General features: G+C 41.9%; 1 protein-coding gene across 1 annotated transcript in view; it reads left to right on the plus strand.

Moving 5' to 3' along the window:
- Nucleotides 1–17,436, plus strand: part of LOC134601238 (tetratricopeptide repeat protein 24-like) — a 110,242-nt gene that overhangs the window by 40,193 nt on the left and 52,613 nt on the right. The window contains exon 6 of the mRNA XM_063445705.1: nucleotides 15,123–15,242. Within this exon, the coding sequence (XP_063301775.1) occupies nucleotides 15,123–15,242 (120 nt within the window). The remainder of the gene's footprint in view (nucleotides 1–15,122; nucleotides 15,243–17,436) is intronic.

Genomic DNA, 17,436 nt, shown 5'->3' on the forward strand with positions numbered 1-17,436 from the left:
CACTTTAAGAAGAAATAAATAGATGAAATATGTGACAGAATAATATCCATACAACTATATCCTTATCCAATATCATGTGTATAATACAATTTCTTTAATATAAACTGAGGTAAAACCTACCTTTTTCGTGGAAAACAATTATAATTACTATTTTTATAACTGCATCTGCTCCTTGACTGATCTCTCACTGTAAATACATGCTAATGTACCCTTTTAACTTGCTATTTCTTGAAAGATATCTTTACCATTTGCATTTTTATTCACTAGTTTTGGCAGCAGTTATTTTAGCGAGTTTCATTTTTGGCAGATAACTCATTCAGAAGACAAATAGGCTGGAATGATCATTAGTACAATTTTTTTCATTTCACGTGCAGTATGTTTATACAATTATTTTTTTATGTAATTGCTGCTTATTCGTACATGCCATAATATATGTAATTCCACATATTGTGTGACGTTCTATTTATCTACCTCTTATGAATCAGTAAATCTCTTAGTAATTTTAGATTATGTTGAATAAGACATCTCTAAAAGTTAAGAAGTTGGGCTGATTTTAAGGGCATCATATATGCATGTGGAGATTTTTTTTGGACAAGGTATGAACCGATAAATAATTACTGTGGAAAGCAATGAAATGTTCAATTTATTGTTCTAGAGCATGCTGTAGTGGTCATGGTGCTATTAGTGCTGTGGTGTTCCCATGGTGCTCTGGTGTTCCCCAGAGTAGGAAGTCAAACCCACTGCTCACAGTTTCACAACTTACCTAGGTTCCACTCGACTTTGGTCACTTCCTTAATTGAAAGCTGGAAGCTCCTGCACAGAGCTTCTATCAGAGCTCCTAAGCTAGACCTCAATGCAGAGAGCTGATGGCTCTAATTGAGGAAATATATTACTATACTATGAAAAAAGTTGTTTTTTTTTTGTTTTGTTTTTTTGTTTTTTTTGTTTTTTTTTTCTTTCATTGTTCCACCGTATATATTTATTGGTTTTGAAGGAATTTTATTTCCTAGTTTGTTGCAAAATTGGAAGCGCTTCAGACTGGGTTTTTTGCCTTCTTTTGGATCAACAGCAAAAAACATATTTGAGGAAGGCTGAACATGATGGACGCAAGTCTTTTTTCAGCTATGTAACTATGTAACTATATAACTATATGATGATGTGCTTTATATATAGCACATGAGACGACAATCCTGTTGGAACTTTTAAAAACAACATGTACAATGTGTGGGTGAATCTGATGTGAAATATAGAAATAAAAGTTTAACAACACGTTAAAAAAAAAAAAAAAAAAAAAAAAAAAATTGTTATGACACACGGCAAAGGTCATAAGGTCCTGGTTCTTATTCGGTTAAATCATATAAGGGAGCAGCTGTCTTGCTTATATTGCAGTTCTTGCAGATTATAGATGAGGAATCTTCAGCGCTAATGGCACACCATTTAACAATCCACTTTGTTTTGTGTGATATCGATGGTTTTTAGAAGTTATATCACAGAAGTTGCATTTCTGATGTATGCTCACACAGATGGTGTTTCTTACCCATTAGAGAATATTTTTTTTTACCATAAAACTAGAATAATATTGTAATTTTTACAATGTGCTTGTTCAACCATAATTTCTTATAGTCACTTAGTACAAGTATCCAAATTATATCTTGTTTTTAAGGAACACGTATGTTTATATGCTCACAATGTGGTCGCGGTGTGAGAGGGTATATATTAGTTTTGAAACACTGTATGATCACACATAGGCACACATAGGGTTACTGGAGACCCAGTGGGCCCCTGTGCGATATAGCCAGCACCCAGAGACATCAGATATAAGAATGTAGGGGGTGCAGTGTCGGAGTTACCATAAAGCGGCACACGCAGCTGCCTTAATGCAGACTAGCCTGTAGTTACAAAGTGTGAATGACAAGCAGGTGCACAGTGCTTTCACTGATCACTTTGTGTAACAATTTTTCATCCTAGTCCATGCTTCAGGGGGGGACACAAAAGACAAGAGACACAGGGGAAAAGAGACATGGAGGGACAAAGAGACACAGGAGAAGACAAAGGGTGGGAAGAGACAAAATGTATGAGACTTGGGGGCTACTAAATACAATGGGCTAAGAAGAAGGGACACATAGGGTAACAGACACAGGTGGGACAAAGAGACACATGGATCTAAGATACAAGAGGAGCAAAAAGGAGAATGAGATACACTAAATGGGGATAAGACATTTTAAAAGGGGTGATAAGAGACAAATCAGATAGTAAGTGACCACCAAAGGATAAAGACGCATAAGGGGGGAAAGAGATTTAAAAAAAAAAGTTGGATACAAATGCAAAAGGGAAAATAGAAACACATGAAATGGTTCAGATATAGTGATGTCGCGAACATAACATTTGCAAATGTTCGCGAACCGCGCGAACCGCCATAGACTTCAATGGGCAGGCGGATTTTAAAACCCACAGGGACTCTTTATGGCCACAATAGTGATGGAAAACTTGTTTCAAGGGGACTAACACCTGGACTGTGGCATGCCGGAGGGGGATCCATGGCAAAACTCCCATGGGAAATTACATAGTTGATGCAGAGCCTAGTTTTAATCCATAAAGGGCATAAATCACCTAATATTCCTAAATTGTTTGGAAAAACGTGCTTTAAAACATCAGGTATGATGTTGTATCGATCAGGTAGTGTAAGGGTTACGCCCGCTTCACAGAGACAGACCAAACTCCCATTTGCACAACCGCAAACTTCCTTGTCCTCACTGATGTCATTGAAGGTCTCTTCCTCCACCCAGCCACTTACAACACCAAGGGTCCCCGAAAGGTGACAACAAGCCCCCTGTATTTTTTTTTAAAATGTACACTACTGTTACACCAGATATGAGTTGCACTGGTGTGACACTGTGCCCTGGAAGGCCCTGAAACGCACACGTGTGAAGGAAACTGACTGCTATTATATTACAGTCAAAAAGTTTTGTTTTTTTTAAATGCAAGCTATTGTGACACCAGATATGAGTGGTGGCACTGGGCAAGTGGGCACAGTATACGCTGTGAGCCTGACACACATGCTGGCAGGCAGGCAACTGCAATTAGATTACACAGAAAGAAAAAAAAAGCAGACTGATGTTCTAGCCCTAAAAAGGGCTTTTTCGGGTGCTGTCCTTACAGGACTTCAGGACTGTAGTGGACACTGAATACACTAGCCTAGCTATCAATTTCCCTATTAAATCAGCAGCAGCACACTGTCCCTCCTCTCACTAAGAATGCAGCTTCAGAATGAATCTAAAATGGATGCTGTCCAGGAGGTGGGAGGGTCTGGGAGGGAGGGTCTGCTGCTGATTGGCTGGAATGTGTCTGCTGACTGTGAGGTACAGGGTCAAAGTTTACTCAATGATGACGAATAGGGGGCGGACCGAACATCCGAGGCGAGCGCGAACAAGCTATGTTCGCCAGGAACTATTCGCCAGCGAACCGTTCGGGACATCACTATTCAGATACACAAGAGGGGCAAAAGGGGAGTTAATTGGCACACAGGCATAAACAGGTGACGATGCAATTGTAGGACAGCAGTATGCATCATCACCAATATGCGTCATCACATTTTTGTCCAATATTTCAGCTTTGGGCTCCGGCTGACCAAGAGGAGCTCCAGGTATCAAATCAAATATCAGGTATTTAACATCCATGACAGACAGATACTCCATCCTCTGGAGAGTGTTCTATTACTGCTAAATGAATGTCAGGGCATTCCAAAGAACACTCCAAGCACATAATCACTACAGCATGATGTAGTGGTTATGGTGCCAGGATTGCTCTGGCAACAGTGGGTACAATACAACCATTCCAAAACATGTAAAAAAAAAAAAAGAAGAAGAAACCAAACATATAATATTGTCAATATCTTCTAGAGTGTGCATATTTACATTCCATTCAAGCTTCTTTCTTCTATTGTGTGGATAAAACAGACTCTGAGCAACCATAACAACTAAAAACATTAACATTTAGAAACAATATAGGAGGATGGATAAGGTTATGTAAGCATCCTCCCAGTGGAGTACACACACTCCATGGGGCCCTGGTGCGAAACTGATCCGTAGCCCCCCCCCTACCCTGACCCACCCCCCTGACTGTGGGCCCCCCCTGACACATACATGCAGACACAAACACATACATAAACCCCCGACAGACACATACATACATACACACATGCAGACACATACATACAGAGACACACACGCAGACACATACATACAGAGACACAGACACACACATACATACACAGACATACATACAGATACACACATACAGAGACAGACACACACATACACACATACAGAGACACAGACACACAATCATACACACATACAGAGACACAGACACAAACATACATACACAGACATACATACAGATAAACACACACACATACAGAGACACAGACATACATACGGATACACACACACACACAGAGACAGACACACATACATACACACACACAGAGACACATACACAAACATACATACACAGACATACATACAGATCCACACACACACATACAGAGACAAAGACACAGACATACATACACACAGACACACACATACAGAAACACAGACATACATACGGATACACACACACACACACACACAGACAGACACACATACATACACAAATACAGAGACAGACACACACATACAGAGACACAGACACAAACATACATACACAGACATGCATACAGATACACACACAGAGACACAGACACACACATACATACACACATACAGAGACACAGACACACATACAGATACACACACATACAGAGACAAAGACACAGACATACATACACACAGAGACACAGGCACACACAGAGACACAGACATACATACGGATACACACACACAGAGACACAGACACACATACATACACACATACAGACACACACATACAGAGACACAGACACACACACATACAGAGACACAGACATACATACACAGACATACATACAGATACACACACAGAGACATAGACACACACATACATACACACATACAGAGACACAGACACACACACAAACAGAGACACAAACATACATACTGATATGCATACAGAGACACAGACACACACATACATACACACATACAGAGACACAGACATACATACACACAGACACAAAGACATACATAGACACAAATACACAAAATGTCTCCTACCATGTGTCACTTTCCCTGGGGTCCAGTGGTGGCTCAGCCTGATGGGAGTCAGAGTTCCCACTCTGACTCCCTCCTCCTTTCTGTTTCCTCCCGCGCGGGCTCTCAGTATGCTGGGAGGAGTGACGTGCGGTCACTTCCTCCCAGCAGTGATGATGTAATCACAGGGGGCCCGGTCGCGCTCTTAAAGCGCCCAGCTCAGACCCTTATAATCCATGTCCATCGGGTGGCCCTGACAGCATGGGCCACCCAATGGACCCCGTAACATGCGGCCCCGGCGGTTTGCCGCACGGGCCGGGGCCGCAAAGCGTGGCAGCTGCTACCCGGTCGCGGGGGGCCGCAGGGCGGCTGGGCCCCCTGGAGTGCTGGGCCCGGTCACAGCTGCGACCCCTGCGACCGCGGTACGTACGCCACTGCATCCTCCACTTCAAATGTTTCATCTGCATTTTAAATTAGTATCTTATAAATCATAACACCACATACATGACAACTGTCTTAACTGCTCTTGAGATTTTTTCATTGGTTCCATCTAGGCCCTAATACAAACAATGTAAAGAACACTCCTTCAGCCTGTCCTTAATATTCTCATGGGCTCCACCATTGACAGTTTTTTCCCCAACAAAAAATACACTGGGTATTATAAAACAATTTTATAAAGACACACCATACATTTCTTAAAAACAGGGGTGATAACAAAAACAAACAAACAAAAAAATAGCAGCAAGAGGGGGGCGTGGCCCACTGCCGACCTGGATGGAAGCACACTGAATTAGCTCCGGGCATCCCAGGCTTTACATCTGTTTAAAAAGAGGTAACAAACAGAAATAGGCAACCCCAAAGATCCCAGAGTGGCCACCACACACCGGGGAAGGCTCCCTCAGGGAAATCTGTCCGCCTAACAAAATTGTTCAAAGAATATGCTGAACGCATACCGGAGAACACAGATTCCAATATGGTGCCGGCGGCCCTCCTTCCCGAGTCCGCACCTCCGAGCCCCGCACCCTCTGAAAGTTCCTCCAGCTATGCAGACCCAGACATTAGAGAGATTCTGAAAAATCTCCCTTCCCGTTCAGATTTGGTGGCAATGCTCGGAGACCATCTTCCAGACCAGGCAAGAAGGCCTAGAAAAGGAATGCAGCCACTTGAGTACAAGACTTGGAAGAAGATAGAGACCTGACCGACACACAAATACAAATGCTGACTTTCAAGGTAGAATCACGAGCAACTCACCTGGCACACTTATAGAGATCATTGGACGATGTGGATAATCAGGGACGGAGAAATAATATCCAGATCCGAGGCCTGACTCAGGCCAGGGGGGGGAAGACCTGCACAGTATCCTAATGGAGCTATTCAACCTTATATTAGGTAAGGCCACTGACACACTGATATTATTTGACAGAGCACATCGCTCACTCCAGCCTAAAAATGCAGCGGACTCCCACAGAGATATTATATGTAGTTACACTATATTCATGAAAAATACGAGATCCTGTAAGCACTGAGATCCACAACACCACCACTACTTTACCATGGGCACGAGATACAGATTTTTCATGACTTATCATGGCTCACCCTCCACGACAGGAGATCCCTAAAACCCTTCACGGGTCAAATGCGAACCTGAAACGTCAAATACCGCTGGGGCTTCCCATTTGCCCTCATTGTGGCATATAAGGGAGCAACTCACATTATTGCAGTGTATCAGGATGTGCACCCATTAATTAGAGCATTGGGGTTGAATCCAGTACAAGTCATGGATTGGTACTCCTCCGACCTGGCACCGAACATTCTCCCACTGCCACAACGCCAAAAGGTGAGGACACCTTTCAAGAGACGGATGGATATGGCAGAAAACACACAACACCCAGCCAGGCGAGATGGACCCCAGGACCCTGGGTCAGCCTGGTCAAATGGCTAAAGTGGACTTCCCACATGGTCTTCTGGAGTTACACTAAAAACGACGCTCAGAAATGTGGGGATAGAGACTGAGTTGTGTACCCCCAAATTCAGGTTGTAAGTTATGTTTATGCCATTGTATGGTTCTGTCTCTTGTTCACCACTCAATAGGTCTCACCACTATCCCTGATAGGCACCCTCAGATACAGCAGATCTGAGAGTAACCGATCCCTGCCCCTAGGTGTCGCGTATGGGTCACCTGGCCAACCCCAGGATTCTCATCTTCACACCTTGTATCTTCCCACCAACCCCCCATTTGGGGGGACCCCTGTACCGTGGCCAGCAGACCACCCTTCCTTCATACAAATCGCATTTCAGAACACCCAAACCCAGGCGGGGAGCATACAGACTTCAATTATGTTACCTCTTAAAATCTTTATGCAACTCATACAGATTTACTCCTGGTGGCCCACCCGCATGCACTATTGATTCAACTTAACACACCCACCAGCTTCATAGGTAAAGTGGATTAATTCTCCACCTCTATAACCATCCTTCATGAACGAATACGCACTAACCTCAAGAATCAATTGTTATTCGACAAAGCTTATATAACTAAGCCACACTGAACCCTCTAACTTTCACAGCGGTGTCGGTATAGAGTGTTCCCTGCAGACTCAGGTTAATCTCAGGGATCAACATCAGTGCTAGTACCCTTAGTCGTGATAACTACACGATATCGCTGAAAAAATTAACGTCAATATTATTGTACTGTATATAGTTATTATTATTGTTTGTTTACTGTTATCTTAACCATATTGTTTTTGCATTTCTTTCTCCGCAAGCCACAAACCCAAGGGATTCATGGTCTTGAGGTCCGGAGTGAAACTCCCAGAACACACCCAAAATCTCAGTTTAACCACGCACATGGCAACCATAAAGGTAGTCTCGCTAAATACCATGGGCCTAAACACTCCTGAAAAAAGTCAAATTGCCTTAATGCAGAGGTGGTCTTTCTCCCATTTTTGCAAAGACTCTACACCGATCATACGAGATAGGCGTTATCCCATAGGATACTTTAGTAATTACACCTTATCCAAATCAAGGGGGGTGGCGATCCTTCTGGGGGCCACTGTACCATTCACCTACAAGGACCACAAAGTAGACGACAATTGCAGGTACCCAGTGCCGGATTAAGAGCCCATTGGGCCTGGTGCTGACAATTATGATGGGCGTAATTACAGAATCTTATCAACAGAAAATACTAAAACAGTTACCTCCCAAGACTCATGTATCTGGTAGAGGTGGAGCTGGAGGGAAACTCACAGGATATAGCTATAAGAAAACACATACCCTATGCTAATCTCTTGCCTTCAACTTGCAAGTAAACCCATACCCCCAACAGCAGTGTCCGGTGAAGCAGGATTTCGGTGGGCGGGATAAAAGGGTGGGCCAAAGATGTGAATCACATAACCAGAACCGCCTAAATGGACAAACATGCCCAAAAAGAGGGTGTGTCTGCATGAAGAATTAGATGATCAGCCTGGCGTGAATGCCAATCATGCAGGATGACCAACCAAGCGCACTCTGTGCAGACAGCACACTGAGCTTGACAAAAATGCATCCAATGATGCGCTAGCTCTACGCTTTCCAGGGACTGTCCCCTAGCACTCGTTGGCCCACTCCTCTACTAACAGGCAGAAGTTCCTGTTATATAGTCTGGGAATCAGAAAATGTGTATGTAGTGAGTGTAGAAGAAAGGGAACATGCCACAGTGTTAGACTGAAGAGCAGCAAGAGCATTTACCTAGTGTGCAAAGTCATCTTTACCTTAACTAATTTCATTGTCAACCAGTCAACAACAGTTTTGTTCCCGTACATCTCTCTTGAGTTGCCATACTTAAGCAAGAGCATATGAAGAGCAGCAAAATATTTTTTTTTTTTTTTTTTTTTTAAACAATGGACCTATTCTATAGGCATGGGCCTGGAGCTGCAGCTCCATTAGCCCCTATGTTAATCTGGCCCTGCAGGTACCTATTTGTGAAGGGGCTAATTGGCAACACACTAGTGACTTTTGTGAATATATACCTCCCGAACAGAAAACAAGGACGCTCACTGAGTAAAATACTAAACACCCTAGAACAATTTACAGAAGGCCTCCTGCTTATCACTGGACAGCTCGCTAGACTCCACATCTGCCTCACATGTGTATCAGATTCCCACACGCAAACAAATAAACACTCTGCTCGGCTCTGCTCCACTCATTGATTGTTGGCTGGTACTACATCCAGCAGCGAGAGACTATTCGTAATCACTATATGCAAATTCCGGATGTACCATCTGTATACTGCATATTGCCAAACCTTCAGTCCTAAAATGTATACCTTGTACTCGTATGCTTTCTGTCGATAAAGAACTATTTAAAAAAAATAACAGCAAGGCCCAGTGATCACATTGGCTGATCTCCCATAATAAAGTAATGACAATGGTATCTCCTCAAATAATTAGGTAAGGAAGGTATTGGGTTATGAGGTTAGAGTTAAGGCCACATCTGTGGTGTACATATATAAAGAAAGAGAGAGAGAGAGAGAGTGTGTGTGTGTGTGTGTGTGTGTGTGTGTGTCAGAGAGAGAGAGAGAGAGAGAGATTCATTTAGCTGTGTGAAAACTTCTAATCATTACAAAAACTACAGAAACAAATCAATTTAGTTGAGAACTTTGTTAGTGAGGTTTCACTGTGCTATTTTATTAGAGCTGAAATTCGCTGCCTGTCTTTGAAGCAATTTCTTTAAAAAATCTTGTTAAGTTAAATTAAAGACCTGATTCTATTAGTGGTGATCATTTAGCATTGGCTTTAGTTTTACATTTTCCATCATTGGCTACGTGAGAATCCAAAAAAAGAATGTCAATGGGAGATTTTGCTTTTGGTAGATGTTCACAATAAAGATAATCTTAAGGAGTTTGTTTTGTATAATTTCAATTTCAAGCTGTATGTGAAGGGATATAAAACCTACTTTCTCTCCATACTGAAGTACGGGTAACAATAGATTTGTATATTTAGTCCCTTATCTGGATGATAACAGGCTGCCAAGGTGGGAATTATTATCTACAGCAAACAATTCTCATTGTCATTTTAGATAAATCATACTTAATAGGATTGTTATGAATTAAACGTGTCGGCATGCTTGCTGAGTATGATGTCCTGTTAGAAGATATGCCTAATGAAGCCGTTCTGTAGAGATGAAAGAAATACATCACAGTGTGCCACTTACTTGGTCATACAGAGATGAATAGCTCTGTATCAAATAATTATCAAGCCTTTGACAATTGTATACCTGAAAATTTACTGGGACTCTTCAACAAAAGAGTTTGGGCAGGGGGTTGCTTTTTTTTTTTTTTTTTTTTTACTTTAAAGTTTCACAAAATCTTGCATCCCATCGAGAGACATTCTGCCAGGTATAGAAATTCCTATTAATCTTTTGCTCCTTTCCATTTCTGTATAGCAACAGTGCAGTAAGTACAGAGATGGCAATGTGGACTGTGTGAATATGAACAGCGATCATTATTATTTTTTTTATGTATAAAATTACATACTCAGTCGAGATTTATTTTTTTTACCACAGAGAACTCAATGTCCTCTTTAAAGTATCTCATCACTAATGGCTAATGTGTGTAGATGTGTAGACGGTAAAGTACTGCAATTAAAAGGATCAAAGAAGAACCTATAAAAATATATCCGCCAAAGTTCTCATCTTCTCGATTTCGTTGGTGGTTCAGTCAGTGTGTGAGATCCCTCCTCCTTTATTGTACGTGATTCTTGCTTTTAATTTCAGTATTTTACTGGTTACATATCAGGGTCCCTAAAAAAAGTCTTCTAGATAAGGCGAAATGCATAGGAACTAGTTCTTTTTTTTTTTTTTATGTCACAGAGTTTACCTGGCAATTGTGATTTTAAATAAGTAATTCATACATTTCAAAAAAAATGTATTTGCGTCTAGTAAAATGCTGACATTCTAGGTCTAGTGGAAACCATGATATCTAGGTCCCCAGGGTATCAGGGAGGCCCCTTAGAGCTTTATGTTTCTCTATTTTTCCTGTGAGTGCAATCCTTCTTGTGAGCATTTTTATTTTTAAAGCAATATCATGTTATTTTTTTATTTTCACGTTTAAAGATTTAAACTGTATGCCCTATTGTGTTTGTTGGTATATCTGATTAATATACCACCAAGCATCACCATTATTGTATTTGAGATATGACAAGGCAGGAAATGTGCTGCAAAAACAGCTTTGATGCCTCGAGGCAAGACCTCTGAACATGTTCTATGGTATCTGGCTCCAAAACATTAGTAGCAGATCTTTTAAGTCCTGCAAGTTGCGAGGTGGGGCATCCATGGATTGGATTTGTTGTTCCAGCACAGAACAGATTGAGAACTGGGGAATTTTGAGGCCAAGGCAACACCTTTAACTCCTTGTCATGTTCCTCAAATCATCCCTGAATTTTTTTTTTAGAATGCATTAACCTGCTGTAGGAGGCAACTGCCATCAGGGAACACCATTGCAATGAAAGAGTGTACGCAGGGCCAGATTAAGAGCCCAGTGGGCCTGGTGCTGACAATTATGTTGGGGCCTAATTACAGAATCTTATCGACCAAAAACACTAAAACAGTCATACCTCTCAAGCGTCATGTATCTGATGGAGTTGGTGTTGGAGGGAAACTCAAAGGATGCAGCTATAAGAAAACACATACTCTATGCTAATCTCTTTATCTAATTTATGCTTTCATCTTTCAAGTAAATCCATACTGTGGCGGAACCAACCTCATCACTGGGCATTGGAGAAGCCTGTTTGCCCGCCTCCTGTCTGCTGACTATGACCCCTGGGAGATTTGGCCCTTTAAATACAGTATTTAGGCATATTGTATTGTATTATGCTGCTGGCCCTTTAAGAACTATCTGGGGACATACTGTGACTTTTGGGAAGGAACAATGCCCCTTTAAGACTGTGTCCCCTGTCCCCCTAATATACTTTGTTTGTGCCCTTTTCCCACTTGGTTCAGTAAATAGTGCTTACTGAACCAAGTACCACACAGGCGGACCACCCAGAAGTGTGCAGGCAATTTACCTCCCAGGCTGGAAGCCTGCTGTAGGTAAATTGCTGCCTGCTGGGGAGCCGCCGTTCGCCGTTCGCACAAACGAACACGTGGCGGCGCTATCTTTTTTCATTCAAATGCGGTCAGCGGTGTGTGGAGCCAAATTCATGGAACTGAAATCGCTACACAGTTCCACTATCACCGCTGACCCTTACCTTCTCCTACACTGAATTTTCAGCTGCAGAGACTAATTCCTGTTCGGCGATTCGAACGCACATTCGAATGGGACTTAGTAATTTTTTCAGTGTGAAATTGACCGACCGCACAGCCCAAATCTATGGAACTGGTTTGGGCATGAAAATGTGCTTGCGGTCGGTCATAAAAGGACTTCCAGCTAACTTTTTAACCCCTGGATGGAATTGGCTGAATTTTGACTATGTTTATAATTAAAGTTTGCTGAGTTCGAATATGTAATTTATGAAGATTGAATGTATCTTTTTAAAGTTATAGTACATGTGTAAAAACTGTATTTCTCTGCCTGTGCTAATTACATTAACCCATTGTGTTCAGTAATTATATCACAGGCAGAGGGGAGGATTTTGTGTGGGAGTGTCTGTGGGTATTGTACGTATGGATTGATTGTTCTGCAAAACCCTGTGGGCGGTACTATGTTTGTAGAATGGGCATAAAAGCAGAGTTTTTGATTAAAAGTTCAGTTCTACTTCACCCTCAATTTGTAGTGCCGTCTCTTATTGGGGGAATCTGCTACAAGGGATTGCTATGCTTGTCATACTCCCTTGCTAAATCACTACTAAGCTCTTTTAAGATCCATCAACGGAGGTACCCAGTCTGGTTGCCAGGTGATCCATTACACATACCAACAGCAGTGTCCAGTGAAGCAGGAAGCCAATGGGTGGGATAAAAGAGTAGGCCACTGATGCGAATCACATGACCAGAACTGCCAAAAGGGGCGAACATGCCCAAAAAACACTTATGTCTGTCCAAAGAATTGGAAAGCCAGCCTGGCATTATTGTCCTTATTTATCACAGTGTCCCCATGTCGCCCAGTCCCCTAGTCTCCCAGTGTCTGTGTTCCCATTTCTCCCAGTGTCCCCATGTCTGTGTGTCCCATGTTACTAGGATACTAGGGGACACAGAGACATGGGGACACTGAGAAACTTGGGGAGACTGGGAGACATGAGGGCACTTGTGGATACAGACATGGGGACACAGAGACATGGAGACATGGGGACACAGACATTTGGGGACACTGGGAGAAATGGGGTCACAGACACTAGGGACACAGACATGGGGACGCAGACACTGGGAGACATGGGGACACTAGGGACACTGCCTGGGAGACATAGGGACACTGGGAGACATGGGGACACAGACACTGGCTGGGAGACATGGGGACACAGACATATGGGGACAATGGGAGACATGGAGGCACTGTGTCCCTAGTGTCTCCGTGTCCCAATGTGTCTACCTATGTCTCACAGCGTCCCCATGTGTCTCAGTGTCCCCATGTGTCTCAGTGTCACCATGTGTCCCCTAGCATCTCAGTGTCCCCATATCTCCCTGATGCCTTTCCCCTCATCCCTCACTTCCCTGAGCTGTAGGCTGGGAGGCTGGGAGCTGCAGGCTGGGAGCTGCTGTCTGAACTCTCTGTGCTGTGTAGATGCTCCCCCGTGGATCAGTGAGTAGAGAGAGGCAGGGATATGCTGTAACTTCCTATCCCTGCCTCTCTCCATACACTACTGGCCGGTGCTGGTATTGCAGAGTAATCTCCATTTATACTGAGAAAAATATTTGCATTTGTATTGCCGGTATTACTGCAATACCATCACGACCAGGCAGCCTTAAATACAGACTGTGCCTTAAAATATGTGGCAAACCTAAGAGTAGTGTGTAAAAAAAAAAAAAAAAGTTTAATATATATATATATATATATTTTTTTTTTTTTATTATTATTATTTATTTATTTTTTTTTTTTTTAATGGGCCCATCAGCCCCTATGTTAATCCGGCCCTGAGTGTACGTGTTCTGCAACAATCTTTAGGTAGGTGGTACATGTCAAAGTAACATCCACATGAATGCCGGGATCCAAAGTTTCCAAGGAGAACATTGTCCAGAGCATAACACTGCCTCTGCTGGCCTGCCTTCTTCCCATAGTGCATCCTACTACCATCTTTTCCCAAGGAAACGACGCACCCGGACATCCACATAATAAAGGAAAATTTGATTAGGCAACCTTCTTCCTTTGCTCCAGGACCCTGTTCTGATACTCCCGTCCCATTGAAGGCGCTTTCTGTAGTTGAAAGGACTCATCATGGGAACTCTGGCCCCGTCTGCGACTACGCAGTCCCATATGCAGCAAACTGTGATGTTCTGTGTGTTCTGACACTTTTCTAATATAGTCAGCTTTAAATTTTTCAGCAATTTGAGCTACAGTAGCTCTTCTGTGATCAGACCAGATTGGCTAGCCTTTGCCCCTCATGTTCTATCAATGAGCCATGACCCTGATGTCAGTTTCCCGGTTGTACTTCCATACACCAACTTTGGTAGGTACTAACCACTGCATACCAGGAACACACTACAAGACTTGACGTTTTGGAGATGCTCTGACCCAGTCATCTAGCCACCACTATTTGACCCTTGGCAAAGTCACTCAGAACTCTTCACTTATCTAGTTTTCCAACACACAAAAAAATCAACAACTGACAGTTCACTTATCCAACCTCTTGACAGGTGTCATTGTAACAGTATAATCAATGTTATTCAATTCACCTGTACGGTTTGGTGAATCTTTTGAGCTGATCAGTGTAAACATCCATGTGCATATTCCATTAGACAGCAGCTTCCTATGAAATGTTACTATAGATGAACTCTAACAGCACTGAGATAATACATTAATATTAGCATCATTTTGTGTTTTTACAGGAAACAGCTGACCTCCCAAGAGAGAGGATTTTACAAAAACTTGCAGATGCCATTGAGTATAAACTAACTCAACAGCACACTGCGTCAATTGAGAAGATCATTTCGAGAACACAGCCGGAAGTAAGTATTAAAAAATAAAGATTTGAGAAAAACAGATCTATGGAAACAGAACTGCTCAAACCTTCGAGTGTATTGGTTTTGTGTCATCATTTGGATTACCTAATGAAAACTAAACTATTTATAGATATTTATAAAATGTAACATAATAATTGATATAAAATGATTTTATATGATCATTAGTGAGTTTGAACTGAGATATCATATAACGGGAGGCATGATTGTTTTTATATTTTTATACACTATGACATTCTGCATTGTTAGTATTATTCTTATTTGTATAACAAGGAGAGAATTAAATTGACTACCGTGTTTTTTGATATCATGTTTAGCATACAGAGAGGAGTAAAAAATAAACAAGGTTTCTTTTTCTCCTGTTCATTTGCAGTGTTTGCCTTGTCCGTACTGAATTATGATGTAATTTGTCTAAATCTTTAAAATGCATTTAAAACCAAACAAAGCAACTCTTGTAAAAAAAAAGTTAGGTTATACTGTTGTTTTCAGCAAGAAACACAAGGAATTATGGGGAAAGGACTTGATGGGGAGATGTATGTACTGTTAATTACCCTACTGTATGCATATGACTCTTTATGGGTATGAATACCTCTGCACAGCTGCAATAAAATTAGTTTTTGTCCTCAGCATTGTTATAGTGTCTGTGAGGAGCTATAATCACTAAAGTCTGCTTTTTTCCTGGAAATTAAATCTACAACGGAGGTACTCAGTCTGAGTACTGAGCTCCGTTACAACCCCTTTTAATGGTATATCATCATACAAAATGAGGATCTATGTGCTTGAGATAGTTGGAAGTCATTTTATTTGTGCAAGCAAATGGAAGCCAATATTAATTTCCATTCCGTTAGGATAATTTTTGTGTAAGGAGAATATCGTGGCATCAGGGCCAGAATAGACAGTAGACATTGTAGGCACCTTCCTACGAGTGCATGTACTTCTCTGCATTTAGAACATTATGATTATAGCCACTGGTGCCCCCTGCCATCCATGACAAAAACATAGTTTCAAGTGTCTAGGGAGGAAGCCATGCAAGAGATATTAGGAGGGAATGCTACCTCTTACTACTTCTCCCTTCAGAAATGCCTAATGGCCACTCACCCATATTTCATGCAAGAAAGCTGCCTGCAAGCATTTCTTATAGCTCTTCACATGGCTATTTGAAGGACCACCAGGCTGGCTTCTTGTGGTGGTTTTGCTAAATACCAACCAAATCACAGATCATGCCAGGTACCAGGATGTCCCCAGCATCAGAACAGAGCAATGATAGAGATGTTCCATAATCCAGATATCTGTGCAAGTGCAGAGAAAAATCCCTGCTTCATATTAGTCTCCAGGGATGAGGCCCACTTTCTATGTCAAGATTCTAAGAGAAGCTATTGTCTTCTTAAAAAATATACCACCACCCACCAGGTTAACTTTTTAGTGTCCTTCATAACATTGCTAGTATCAGCTCTTATCCTTCCCCGGTCGCCCCCATCTAGTGGTCTCCACAGGTCTTGCACACCTCTTCCCCCTCCCCAATCTCCACTTTTTGTTTCCTTCCCTATCCCTCTGTTAGCCCCCCCAGCCACTTTCTTTAAGTACCCAATGGAATGCAACTCTCCCCAATAACTTCTAAAATCGTGTATAACCCCCTCTATAATAGCAACCCTGAAATGCATAATACATGTTTTGTGTTTTGCGGTGGATGGAGAGATTCATGAAATCGTACTGACCAGATATGAAACTGGGATGAAACCCACATAAAGCATGTTTTTTTGTGATGTTCTATGATGTTCCTAAAAAGAGGACTCAAGAAATAATGCAGAATGGTGGGCAACTGAGTGACCACTAGGGACAGCACTTTCACTAGAGAGATGTAGTAATATTTCCTGCTGGTGTTGGGAACTAGGTATAAAGCAAGTGAAGCATAATTTTTAGAATTTCTTTCTTGGTGGTTTACTAGCATTAAAACTGTTAGGCAATTGTAGAACAAGCCATTTTTTTTAAATTATTAAACAACACAAAAGAAGGAGCAGCTCATTATTTGAGCAGCTCTGTAAAGTCGTTTTTAAGGCCTAAAGTAATCAAAGAGAAAATTCATACTCCTCTTCATATTTTGCTGGATAGGCCAGTCTGTGTTATCTTGAATGTCTAATCAGGAGTTTGGAGCGTCTAAGATTTCCTTTCTATACGCGTACAG

This window comes from Pelobates fuscus, chromosome 3, assembly GCF_036172605.1.
Source record: "Pelobates fuscus isolate aPelFus1 chromosome 3, aPelFus1.pri, whole genome shotgun sequence".
Taxonomy (NCBI): Eukaryota; Metazoa; Chordata; class Amphibia; order Anura; family Pelobatidae; genus Pelobates; species Pelobates fuscus.